The sequence below is a fragment of the Spermophilus citellus genome (assembly GCF_964194105.1).
Source record: "Spermophilus citellus genome assembly, chromosome: 2".
NCBI classification, from domain to species: Eukaryota; Metazoa; Chordata; class Mammalia; order Rodentia; family Sciuridae; genus Spermophilus; species Spermophilus citellus.
Genome location: NC_138183.1, coordinates 167,636,933 through 167,650,421, shown reverse-complemented (window position 1 = coordinate 167,650,421; position 13,489 = coordinate 167,636,933). Strand labels below are relative to the sequence as shown.

The following is a 13,489-nucleotide window of genomic DNA, read 5'->3' as shown; positions in this document are numbered from 1 at the left end:
AAATTAGCAGCATAAAATTAATCCTAAAATTTGAGGGTACATGTAAGAAAATCTCAGCATTTTCCTATTACTATAAAGCCCATTTTCCATTATGTTAACTAGTGTCCTGTAGATAATAAGATTCAGTACTTGAAAATAAAACAGCCAAGAATTTGAAGTTTTAGAACTTATTGGGATGATCTATAGCTGGTACTTAGAAATGTTGCTTGTTCTCTACCTCGGTTTAAATTGACAGGGTTGATCATCTTCTAGCTTATGTTAAGAAATATATGTACAGAGACGTTTCCAACAATTATTTCTTGACATTTGGTTATAGGAATGACATTTTTCTTTTATTCTCAACTTACTTTATAGTTCTTCTTCTAAGAAGTAGTACGTCTTCGCTTGCTGGATTCCTTTTCTAGTTCATTCCTAATTCTAACCTGATAGCTTTGTGTAGATTGAACTAATCATTTAGAAATACTTTGTTCTGTTCCCTGCATCAAAATCTAATGTGTCTACTTAAGGCATCTTTTTATCATCTACCAGATGAAAACCAAATTCCTTTTAAAGCTCTTAAAGCCCTAGATCTCTCATCCTCCCTTGAATGAACTCTTAAACATATTTTTGGCCCATTTACCACAGTTTTTCCTATTCTAAATGTCAAGCTAGCAAAGGAATGAAGCCAGGAAAACTGTTTGAGGGACTTTTGCATACCAGGAGCCATAGTCCTAGTTGGTTTTATAAATGTTACTGAATTTAATCCTCATAACCCTAGGAAGTAAGGAAATAATTTGAGGCCTCCCCCTTCTTTTTCCTTTGGTACTGGGGATTGAACCCAGGGGCATTTTACCATGGAGCTGTACCTCTAGTCCTTTTGGGTTTTATTTTGAGACAGTGTCTTGCTAAATTGCTTAGATTGACCTCAGACTTGGTAATCTTCCTGCCTTAGCCTCCCAAGTTGCTGGGATTTCAGGTGTGTACCAACACATTCAGCGAAATCAGTCCCATCATACTGAAGATGAAGCAGATTAATAAAACTTGCCTGCACAATCTAGATTGTCATTGACAGAGATGGAGTTTTAATATATGTCTGCCTTACATTTCCACAAAAGGTAGCCACGTGGGTCTTTAAAAAGTCAAATAGTTCTTTGTGGGTCAGTTGGGGAAAGATTACATGAGGAGCTTCAAGAAGTAATAGCAGATCTTTCCAAAGTATCAGTGATTGATATTAAGTATGTATAGTTGACAACACTGTTGATTTACATAAAGGATTTTTTTTTTAAAGCAACATAGGTTGTCTAAGCCCACTCCAGGTACTTGTCTTATAAATCAGTATTTTCAGAGTTAAAAATAGAAAATAATTAGAAGGATTAATTTATCTTGTTTCTAAGAATAGTCTAATTGATAAATGTGAAATTCTACATTCTTTTCAAGATATGTAAATAAATTATTCTCCGCTACTATTTTTGGAAAGAAAAGGCCATTGGATATATGACCAAGTTAAACCCTGTCATCTCACTCTATCTGGGAAACAATAAAACTGACTGATAAAACTCACACAGCTATACTTGGACCAAGGTCTGTGTCCAGCAGCAGCCTCTCCCATGTATAATCACCTTTCCCTACTGATTTTTGTATCTTTCACATTGTATAATTTGGTCTTTCATATTGGAAGACTTAGCAAAATGTAGGAACCCCAAAAGGCAGAAATTCTTAAATAAATCATTCAAACAATGACTTTGTATGATCCCACTAGTTAATTAAGGATACAGTATATAGAAATATTTAAAAAGAGTTTATTATCCTTCTATGAGATGTAAGTCTTGTAAAACTCAAACCTGTACCTTCAACACATAGGGGTTCTGATCTTAGGAAAGGTGACAGTTTTATCATTGCCATCAAATTGGTGGGGAAACCATTAAATGCTAGCTGAAATCTTACTTCCCTAGGACTAGAGTTCAATAGTGAGGATGATGATGTGTCATTCTGAGTCTCTCAGAAGAATTGAAAAAAAAAATCACTTAAAAAGAGGATGGAGCCTGTGGGTTTAGCTCAGGGGTAGAGCTTAACTAGCATACACAAGGCCTTAGGTTTGCTCTCCATTTCTGAAGCAAAAAAAGTTCCTAAAATTTGTTAAGATTAAGTGACTTGGCTCATATGGAAGATTGAAAGGGAAGAGGAACAAACCTTTACTGAGCTTGGTCTTTTAGAATAAAGTGTTTAGATAACAAAACTTGAATAAAGTATGTCCTGTATTGTCTAGACCTGAACAAAAGCTAGTGCTGCTGCTATAAAACAGATACAGACACTGAAAAAAGAGGTGCTGGGAGGAGACATTGCATACTTCGCTAAATAAATAAATATTTTTTCTTAACATTTACAGTTCTGTAATAGCCTTAAAGTGGCAGGTACCATTAAGTATATAGACCCTTCCTAATTCATCCCTTTTCTGCTTGCTAAGAAGCTAAAAGAACGCTTCTCCAAATCTAAGGCCTATTCTGAGTAAATGACCCTTTATTACTATGCTAATGATAAGGTAGAATTCCAGTTCTATTTCCATATAGTTAAGACACAGGTGTCATTTCTTAAGGATTTTCTTGGTTATTTGTCATGGGATGACTCAAGAAGTAAGAACTCAGATTTAAAATTTTAATAACTACAAATGATTTTGAGATTTCCTTTTGGAAAATGACTCCATTTCTCTCTCCCATTTTAAAAATAATGAGTTCGTAATTATTTAATAATAGAGAACCCTAGCAAAGCAAAGTGGTCTATTTTCTACTTAATTTTGTTTTTGCTGTGCCACATGTTGAATGCAGGACTTCGCACATGCTAGGCAACACTCTACTGCTGACCTACACCTCCAGCATAGCAGAATTGTAATATGATTTTATTATTGAAAATAAACACTGATAAAACATTTTAATGTTTTTTTCTATATGCTTTAACTATATACATGTACTCTTTTCTTTGTTTTTGTTTTTTTTATATGCATGAATTCTGCGTATTCTTTTTAGCAATTAGCTTTATGTTTTACATACTATTATATAACCTTTTAAAAATTGAATTATGAATGTTTTTCATGCTGTTAAATATTCTAAAATATTAATAGCTGCACAGTAGTCATCATATGTAAACATTTATTTAACTGATCTCCTATCATTGGACATTTACTGGCCTCCAAATTTTTGCTATTGAAAATGTGTTTCTTTTTTTTTTTTTTAATAGTTATTTTTTTAGGTGTAGGTAGACACAACACAGTGCCTTTTTTTTTTTTTTTTTTTTTTTTTTTTAATGTGGTGCTGAGGATCGGACCCTGGTCCCTGCCCATGCTAGTTGAGCGCTCTACTGCTGAGCCACAACCCCAGCCCCAGAAAATGTGTTTCTAAAGAGAAGTTCATGCACTCTTCTGGCTATTATTTGGAATAAATTTTTAGGTAGTTTTATTTATATAGTATTTGTAGTTTTGTTTCACTGAAACAATGAACCTTTGCTGAAAAATAAAACTAATATTTATTGAAAGTCCATATACCAGTCACTCTGCTAGATGTCTTGTAGTTTTTATCTTTCATAGACTTTAGCTGTTTTCATCCCCAATTTTATGGGGATACATATATTTTACAGTAAGTTCTCAATATGGAGGAAATGTTTAGCAAGTAACAAAAATTTTGTGTAGACATACGTAGTTAGTTACTCAAATCATAGGAGAAAATTAAAACCTATAGATGAAGTTTTCAGTTATGTTTTAAAACTGGAGTATTTATTATAATTTGACTTTCAGGGTTTTGTTTTTGTTGTGTTGTACTTTTAAAAAGGGGTTTTAGGCCTAAAAATGATATGTTATTTGACATTCTTAGCTCTGGGAGAAGAAAATGGGCAAGTCTCTTGTGAATCTTGAATTTTAGTTATATGATTACTGTTTTAGATGCTTAATTTACAAACTGCATTTTAATCTTTAAGTTAGAAGTGAGAAATAATTGTCTACTAGGTGGGAATTATTTTTCTTCACTTAAAATTCCAGGCATAACTTTTTCAAATCTTACACTTAAAAAAATTTAAGAGGCAAATTTTGATGAAGAAACGTTGCAAAGGAAGAGTGAGAACAGTGAGATAATTAGTTATTAGTCCTCATATCTACTCTGTTTTGATAGGGGATTTGTTGGGTTTATGGCATTGTATTTGTTAATCTAATGCAGTGGTTTGTTTTGTCTCAGTCACATTGATCAGACTACAACATGGCAAGACCCCAGGAAGGCCATGCTATCTCAGATGAATGTTCCAGCCCCAACCAGTCCACCAGTGCAGCAGAATTTGATGAACACGCCCTCAGGTGAGGAGACACTTTAATTAGAGAACAAAGAGTAATGTTTACACATTGGTAAAATGTGATCTTGAAAATAGTCCTTATTCATTTAAGGAAACTGGAGCATCATGATGTTAATTTCTATTCAGTTTCATTTAGAGACATTTTATTTCAAAACGTGTGTTGTATGATGGCCTCATTTAGGCATTAATCCATAAGGAGGCCAGTAACTGTAAGCCAGTAGTTACTAAAGTTTTGGTTCTCAAGTGAGTATCTCAGATTTCTAGTTTTGTTAATCATGACATGATTGTGTTTTATTCTGCTGCTAAGACAGATGTCTGGGGTCTTAATAAGCTATGGTATTCCTTTTTTTAAAAAAGGCGGGGGGAGAACACATAAAATTTATTATACATGGCCAACCTCATGGGAATATTAGACTCCACACTATGGTGTTCTTAACCTACCTTTTAATAGATATTTATTCTACCCTGAAAATACCTAGGAGGAAGTAAATTATGGAACACACTCCCCACCACCACCAAGAAAAATCATTCTTACTCCAGGTCTGGCATGTGTTATTCAACACATCTCTACCTTTTTCACAAAAGATAGACCTGAGAAAAACTCAGATTCAGTTATTTGGTAATTTACTTGAGTCTGCAGGTTTTTTTTCCTTCCTCTTATTTTGCAGTTTAGTTGAATCTGCAGTTTTTCTCATATATATTATGGGGAATAATAATGCCCCTTATGATAGAGAAGAAGATATTAAAGGAAATAATCTAATAATACTTCTTTAGGTACCAAGAATATTACTAAGTATAGAATCGGTACTAAGTGGAAGTTAATTTCTTTACCTTCCCCAATCAGGTACTGTCCGGCAGCCTCTTTTTACTTTTTACTTTTTTTTTTTTTTAGGTCCAAAACCACAAGCTAGCTTATTATGCACCTTTGTATGTAATAGGGAAAAGTGTTTCTTCCTCTGGCCTGGATTTCTGATCATTTTTTTGTCCCCAACACTTATCTCCATGCTGCATACTTGGATCAGGACATAGGTAGCAATAACCAGTGGTTAAGTTGACTTTCTCCTTTACAATCTAGCCATTTTTTCTATCCAAAAACTTGGCTCTAATTCTACCAATAATAGCAACTGCAGTGTAGATTTTTCTCAAACAACAACCTTTAGAAAAGGACTGCTAAGTGTGGGAGAGTAGTCCTATTGGTTGCTGGGGAAGATTCTTTGAGTAGTAGTGCTCATAGAATTAATAGTGGCTTTTTACTCAATGCCAGTTTGTGGGAATATTTCTGCTGTTCCATACTTCTTTTAGTTTGGGTGGATTGAAAACTTGAATTCTGAAAGTTAAAAGCTAAAAATGAACAAGGCAAAATTTGTGATTAAAATTTTCTTGTCACAAATTTATTCCTTATTCCTTAATAAAAATTCCTTAAGCCTTTAGTTACTATATAAATATATATATTTATTCTCAGAATCTGTTTTATATGTGGCATTTAATTTAGCTCTTAAAATTTTTAGAGGCAAATTTATGCAAGTATTTTTGGTTTTACTTTGTAATTTTTATTATTACCAAATTTTCAAATAAAAGTTGTAACATTTGCGTTGTATTTATGATCAAAAAGATGATTCACAAATATTCCTTTAAAAGTATACCATCTAAAATTATACTGAGGAAATTAGTAAACATTCTGTGTCTTAACAGGGTTTTGATTTTTTTTTTTAGAACATTGATTTATTTTCTTGTTACATTTTCTGATGTAATAGTATAAGAAAATGGGAATCTTTACATTCGAAGTTATGTTTTAATCGAGGGTATGTGGGTGTTAAAATAATTATGTATATTTTATTTCAACTGTGTTATATTAAAAATGTTTTGTACTCTGCATATAAATTAGTTGACATGCTTACTAAAAGCTGTATTTAGTAAGGAGACAACTTTGCTGGAAATAGTTTTACAAAGTGGTAAGAAACATAACTGTGGGGCTGGGATTGTGGCTTAGTGATGGAGAACTTGCCTAGCTACGTGTGAGGCACTGGATTTGATCCTCAGCACCATGTAAAAATAAATAAATAAATAAAATAAAGGTATTGTGTCCATCTACAACGATAACAAAAAAAAAAAAATTAAAAAAGAAATACAACTGGAGGGTTAGAAATGACAGGGAAAAAGCATGAAGAGAAGGCTATGGGTAAGGAAAGAATTGAAATGCAAAAAGCCACCTCCATACACTTGAGCATGTTTAAATAAATGGTGATAAGAGGTATTTATTAATAATGATAGTAACAAGTTCTATTTCTATGCCAGGAATTCTGCAAAAGTCACATCGCACTATCTCATTTAGTCCTCATGATGGCTATTAGGTGGTGTTATCACTCACACTTTTGTATATTAGAAAACTTGAGCCTAGGTGTGTTAGTGCTTACCTGTAATCACACTGACATGGGAGACTGAGGCAGGAGGATTGTAAATTCAAGGCCAGCCTCAACAACTTAGCAAGACCCTAAACAATTTAGTGAGACCCTGTCTCAAATTAAAAAGTGCCGGGAATATGGCTTAGTGGTTAAGTGGTACCTGGTTCAAACCTGCTACAAAAAAGAAAAGAAAAAGAAATAAAAACAACAAAAAACCTTGAATAATTTTCTCCAAATCACACAAGTTTTAAATAACAGAAGCCAGATTCAGATTTTCGTAATGGGCTTCCTGATCCTATGCTCCTTATCTCTGCATCTGAACCATGGATAGGATAAGTAAACCCTTCAGAGAAAGCAGAAGGGGATATGACCTCATATGTTAGAGGCACTGTTTAAAAATACTAGTAGATTCTGGGGGCTCCTGCCAGCGGTGTAATGGCCGTGCTTAGTGCTGAGTTCTGGCTTTGAGAAGGAGAGAAGCGGTCCAGTTCGGTTCTCAACACCGGTTGGACCACGGAGGAGGACAGCGGCCGCCATCTTGGAGAGCTGATGGAATCATCCCTGTTTTTTACTGATCTCAGCTCATTCAGCTACGGAACAGGTGATTTCAGGCTGGCATTTGCCTGCGTCTCGCAGACAGATCGCTCAGGCTCAGGGGTAGAGAACCTGTGGAGAATACTCCTTGGGGCTCGCTCCTAGAAAAGCGTGCACTGAGCTCTGAGCGGCCGGGTTCTGGTTCCCGCAGCTGCTTTGGCCCAGGGCTGGGGAACCCGCGGAGACTGCGTATTGAAGCCAGCTCCTAGTGGAGCGTGCATCGAGCTCTAAGCGGCTGGGTTCTGACCCCCGGAACAGTTTTGGTCCAGGGCTGGGGAACACGCGGGGTCTGCGTCTTTGAGCCTGCTCCTAGGAGAGCGTGCACCAAGCTCGGAGAGCTTGGAGCGGCCGGGCTCTGGCTCCCGGAGCTGCTTTGGCCTGGGGCAGGGGAACCCGCGGGGGTCGCTCCTTGGAGCCTGCTCCTAACGGAGCGTGCACCGGGCTCGGAGAGGCCGGGTTCTGGCTCCCGGAGCGGCTTTGTCACAGGGACGGGGACCCCGCGGTAACTGCTTCTCGGTCCGGGTCCTGCTGGGTGCAGTGGGGGCCAGAGGGGCAGAGGGGAGCTGCCGCCTGCGCCCAGAACAGGCCAAGTGACCCGCCGGCGTGGTATCACGACACCCCAAGTGCAGCTGGGGCCGAAGAGAGTAGCCGCGCACGCCTAGAACAGGACCAGCGACCTGATGGCCCGGTAGCCAAGTCACCCCATTTGGAGTAGGGGCTGTGTAGAACCGCCGTCTGAGCCTGCAAGGTAGGCAGACATGCGACCCACTGGCAGGACAGGCCCGGTAACCTGCCAGCGTGGTGGACACGTAGCACCGAGGCAGTCACGTCACACTGGTTGGAGTGGGGGTGGAGCAGAGCCGCCGCCCGTGTCTGGAAAAGGCCCAGCGACCCGTTGGAGAGGCAGTCAGGTAGCCCCATTTGGAGTGGGGGCTGAGCAGAACTGCCGCCCGAGCCCACAAGGCAGGCAGACCTGCGACCCACTGGCGGAACAGGCCTAGAGGCCTGCCAGCATGGTAGACACGTCACACGTCACCAAAATTGGAGTGGGGGCAGAGCAGAGCTGCCACCCGCGCCCGCAGGGTGGGCAGACCTGCTACCGACCAGCGTGGTAGACAGATCACCCTAATTAGAGGAGGAGCACAGCCACTACCCGCCCTGCAAGGGAGATTTTCCAACTATACAAGAGCAATATAAATAAATAGGGGGAAAATTTCAAAAACACAACAGTTTCACCAAGCAGAAAGAAACGCGAGCAGTATGAAAAGACAAGGAAAGAAAGGACCACAAGCAATGCAGGTCAACTCAACTTTAGAAGAGGTAAGAGCTGCAACAGATGGAATGTCAGATAAAGAGTTCAGGATATACATGCTTCAGATGATCTGGAGTCTCAAGGAAGACATGAGACAGCAAAATCAGACAATGAAAGATCACTTTGACAAGGAACTACATAAACAAATCCAGGAAGCAAAAGATCAATTACACAGGGAGATAGAGGTAATAAAAAACAAACAAATAAAAATCCTAGAAATGCACGAAGCAATAAACCAACTTAAAAACTCAATTGAGAATACTATCAGCAGAGTAGATCACTTAGAAGATAGAACATCAGACAATGAAGACAAAGTATTTCAACTTGAAAAGAACATAGACAGCTCAGCAAGGCTGCTAAGAAACCATGAGCAGAACATCCAAGAGATATGGGATAACATTAAAAGACCAAACTTAATAGTCATTGGGATACAGGAAGGCACAGAGCTCCAAACCAAAGGAATAAACAATCTATTCAATGAAATAATACGAGAAAACTTCCCAGACTTGAATAATGAGACAGAATCCCAAATCCTAGAAGCCTACAGGACGCCGAATGTGCAAAATCATAGACACATTAAAATGAAGATGCCCAACATACAGAATAAGGAGAGAATTTTAAAAGCTACAAGAGAAAGGAAGCAGATTACATTTAGGGGTAAACCAATCAGGATAACAGCTGATCTCTCAACACAGACTCTGAAAGCTAGAAGATCCTGGAATAACATATTTCAAACACTGAAAGAAAATGGGTTCCAACCAAGAATCATGTATCCGGCGAAATTAAGCTTCAGGATGGAAGATGGAATTAAAACCTTCCACGATAAACAAAAGTTAAAAGAATTTGCAGCTAGAAAACCATCTCTTCAAAAAATCCTTGGCAAAACATTACAGGAAGAGGAAATGGAAAATAACAATGAAAACCAACAGTGGGAGGTAGGACAGTAAAGGGGGGAAAGTAATCAAAGAGGAAAATAAATCAGGTTTAGTAACATTAATAAACAAATATGGCTGGAAGAACAAACCATATCTCAATAATAACCCTAAATGTTAATGGCTTAAACTCACCAATTAAGAGACACAGGCTACTTGAATGGATCACAAAACAAGACCCAACAATATGCTGCCTACAGGAGACGCATTTGATAGGAAAAGATATACATAGACTGAAGGTGAAAGGTTGGGAAAAATCATATCACTCATATGGACTGTGGAAACAAGCAGGAGTGTCCATACTCATATCAAATAAAATAGATTTCAAGCCAAAGTTAATCAAAAGGGATAAAGAGGGACACTACATACTGCTCAAGGGAACCATATACCAACAAGACATAACAATCATAAATATATATGCCCCAAACAATGGTGCAGCTATGTTCATCAAGAAAACTCTTCTCAAGTTCAAGAGTCTAATAGACCACCATACAATAATCATGGGAGACTTCAACACACCTCTCTCCACACTGGACAGTTCTTCCAAACAAAAGTTGAATAAGGAAACTATAGAACTCAATAACACAATTAACAACCTAGACTTAATTGACATATATAGAATATACCACCCAACATCAAGCAGTTACACTTTTTTCTCAGCAGCACATGGATCCTTCTCAAAAATAGGTCATATATTATGTCACAGGGCAACTCTTAGACAATATAAAGGAGTAGAGATAATACCATGCATCTTATCTGATCATAATGGAATGAAACTGAAAATCAACGATAAAAGAAGGAAGGAAAAATCAGGCATCACTTGGAGAATGAACAATAGGTTACTGAATGATCAATGGGTTTTAGAAGACATCAAGGAGGAAATTAAAAACTTCTTAGAGTTAAATTAAAACACAGACACAACATATCGGAATCTATGGGACACATTGAAAGCAGTTCGAAGAGGAAAATTCATTGCTTGGAATTCATTCCTTAAAAAAAGAAAAAAAACAACAAATAAATGATCTCATACTTGATCTCAAAATCCTAGAAAAAGAAGAGCAAAACAACAGCAAAAGAAGTAGAAGGCAAGAAATAATTAAAATCAGAGCTGAAATTAATGAAATCGAAACAAAAGAAACAATTGAAAAAATTGACAAAACTAAAAGTTGGTTCTTTGAAAAAATAAATAAAATCAACAGACCCTTAGCCATGCTAACGAAGAGAAGAAGAGCGAGAACTCAAATTACTAGCATACGGGATGAAAAACGCAATATCACAACAGACACTTCAGAAATACAGAAGATAATCAGAAATTATTTTGAATCCTTATACTCCAATAAAATAGAAGATAGTGAAGGCATAGATAAATTTCTTAAGTCATATGATCTGCCCAGATTGAGTCAGGAGGATATAGACAACCTAAACAGACCAATATCAATTGAGGAAATAGAAGAAACCATCAAAAGACTACCAACTAAGAAAAGCCCAGGACCGGATGGGTATACAGCAGAGTTTTACAAAACCTTTAAAGAGGAACTAACACCAATACTTTTCAAGCTATTTCAGGAAATAGAAAAAGAGGGAGAACTTCCAGACAAAGACACTTCAAAGAAAGAAAACTACAGACCAGTATCTCTAATGAACCTAGATGCAAAAATCCTCAATAAAATCTTGGCGAATCGGATTCAAAATCGTATCAAAAAAATTATACACCATGATCAAGTAGGATTCATCCCTGGGATGCAAGGCTGGTTCAATATACGGAAATCAATAAATGTTATTCACCACATCAATAGACTTAAAAATAAGAACCATATGATCATCTCGATAGATGCAGAAAAAGCATTCGACAAAGTACAGCATCCCTGTATGTTCAAAACTCTAGAAAAATTAGGGATAACAGGATCATACCTCAACATTGTAAAAGCAATCTATGATAAGCCACAGGCCAGCATCATTCTGAATGGAGAAAAATTGAAGGCATTTCCTCTAAAATCTGGTACAAGACAGGGATGCCCTCTCTCACCACTTCTGTTCAACATAGTCCTCGAAACACTGGCCAGAGCAATTAGACAGACGAAAGAAATTAAAGGCATAAAAATAGGAAAAGAAGAACTTAAATTATCACTATTTGCAGATGACATGATTTTATACCTAGCAGACCCAAAAGGGTCTACAAAGAAACTATTAGAGCTAATAAATGAATTCAGCAAAGTGGCAGGATATAAAGTCAACACGCATAAATCAAAGGCATTCCTGTATATCAGCGACAAATCCTCTGAAACGGAAATGAGAACAACTACTCCATTCACAATATCCCCCCCAAAAATAAAATACTTGGGAATCAACCTAACAAAAGAGGTGAAAGTCTTATACAATGAAAACTACAGAACCCTAAAGAGAGATATAGAAGAAGACCTTAGAAGATGGAAAAATATACCCTGTTCATGGATAGGCAGAACTAACATCATCAAAATGGCGATATTACCAAAAGTTCTCTATAAGTTCAATGCAATGCCAATCAAAATCCCAACAGCATTTCTTGTAGAAATAGATAAAACAATCATGAAATTTATATGGAATAATAAAAGACCCAGAATAGCAAAAACAATGCTAAGCAGGAAGTGTGAATCAGGCGGTATAGTGATACCAGACTTCAAACTATACTACAGAGCAATAGTAACAAAAACAGCATGGTACTGGTACCAAAACATTGGGTGGACCAATGGTACAGAATAGAGGACACAGGAACCAATCCACAAAACTACAACTATCGTATATTTGATAAAGGGGCTAAAAGCATGCAATGGAGGAAGGATAGCATCTTCAACAAATGGTGCTGGGAAAATTGGAAATCCATTTGCATCAAAATGAAACTGAATCCCTTTCTCTCGCCATGCACAAAAGTTAACTCAAAATGGATCAAGGAGCTTGATATTAAATCAGAGACACGGCGTCTGATAGAAGAAAAAGTTGGCTATGATCTACATACTGTGGGGTCGGGCTCCAAATTCCTCAATAGGACACCCATAGCGCAAGAGTTAACAACTAGAATCAACAAATGGGACTTACTCAAACCAAAAAGTTTTTTCTCAGCAAAAGAAAGAATAAGAGAGGTAAACAGGGAGCCTACATCCTGGGAACAAATCTTTATACACTTCAGATGGAGCCCTAATATCCAGAGTATACAAAGAACTCAAAAAATTAGACAATAAGATAACAAATAACCCAATCAACAAATGGGCCAAGGACCTGAACAGACACTTCTCAGAGGAGGACATACAATCAATCAATAAGTACATGAAAAAATGCTCACCATCGATAGCAGTCAAAGAAATGCAAATCAAAACCACCCTAAGGGGCTGGGGATGTGGCTCAAGCGGTAGCACGCTCACCTTGAATGCGTGCGGCCCGGGTTCGATCCTCAGCACCACATACCAACAAAGATGTTGTGTACGCCGAGAACTGAAAAAAATAAATAAATATTAAAAAAAAAAAACACCCTAAGATACCATCTCACTCCAGTAAGATTGGCAGCCATTAAGAAGTCCAACAACAACAAGTGCTGGAGAGGATGCGGGGAAAGGGGTACAGTTGTTCATTGTTGGTGGGACTGCAAATAGGTGCAGCCAATTTAGAAAGCAATATGGAGATTTCTTGGAAAGGTGGGAATGGAACCACCATTTGACCCAGCTATTCCCCTTCTCGGTCTGTTCCCTAACGACCTAAAAAGAGCATGCTACAGGGACACTGCTACATCGATGTTCATAGCAGCACAATTCACGATAGCAAGATTGTGGAACCAACCTAGATGCCCTTCAATAGATGAATGGATAAAAAAAAATGTGGCATTTATACACAATGGAGTATTACTCTGCATTAAAAAATGACAAAATCATAGAATTTGGAGGGAAATGGATGGCATTAGAGCAGATTATGCT

General features: G+C 37.6%; 1 protein-coding gene across 6 annotated transcripts in view; it reads left to right on the top strand.

Moving 5' to 3' along the window:
* The window catches only part of YAP1 (Yes1 associated transcriptional regulator), a 116,056-nt gene that overhangs the window by 43,909 nt on the left and 58,658 nt on the right, over positions 1-13,489 (top strand). For 4 of the 6 annotated variants that reach the window (XM_081261246.1, XM_081261245.1, XM_081261250.1 and 1 more), the window contains exon 3: positions 4,197-4,312. In XM_081261246.1, coding sequence (XP_081117372.1) covers positions 4,197-4,312 — 116 coding nt within the window. Of the gene's footprint in view, positions 1-4,178; positions 4,313-13,489 lie in introns of all 6 variants that reach the window. The other 2 variants (XM_081261247.1, XM_081261248.1) reach the window with 1 other exon arrangement.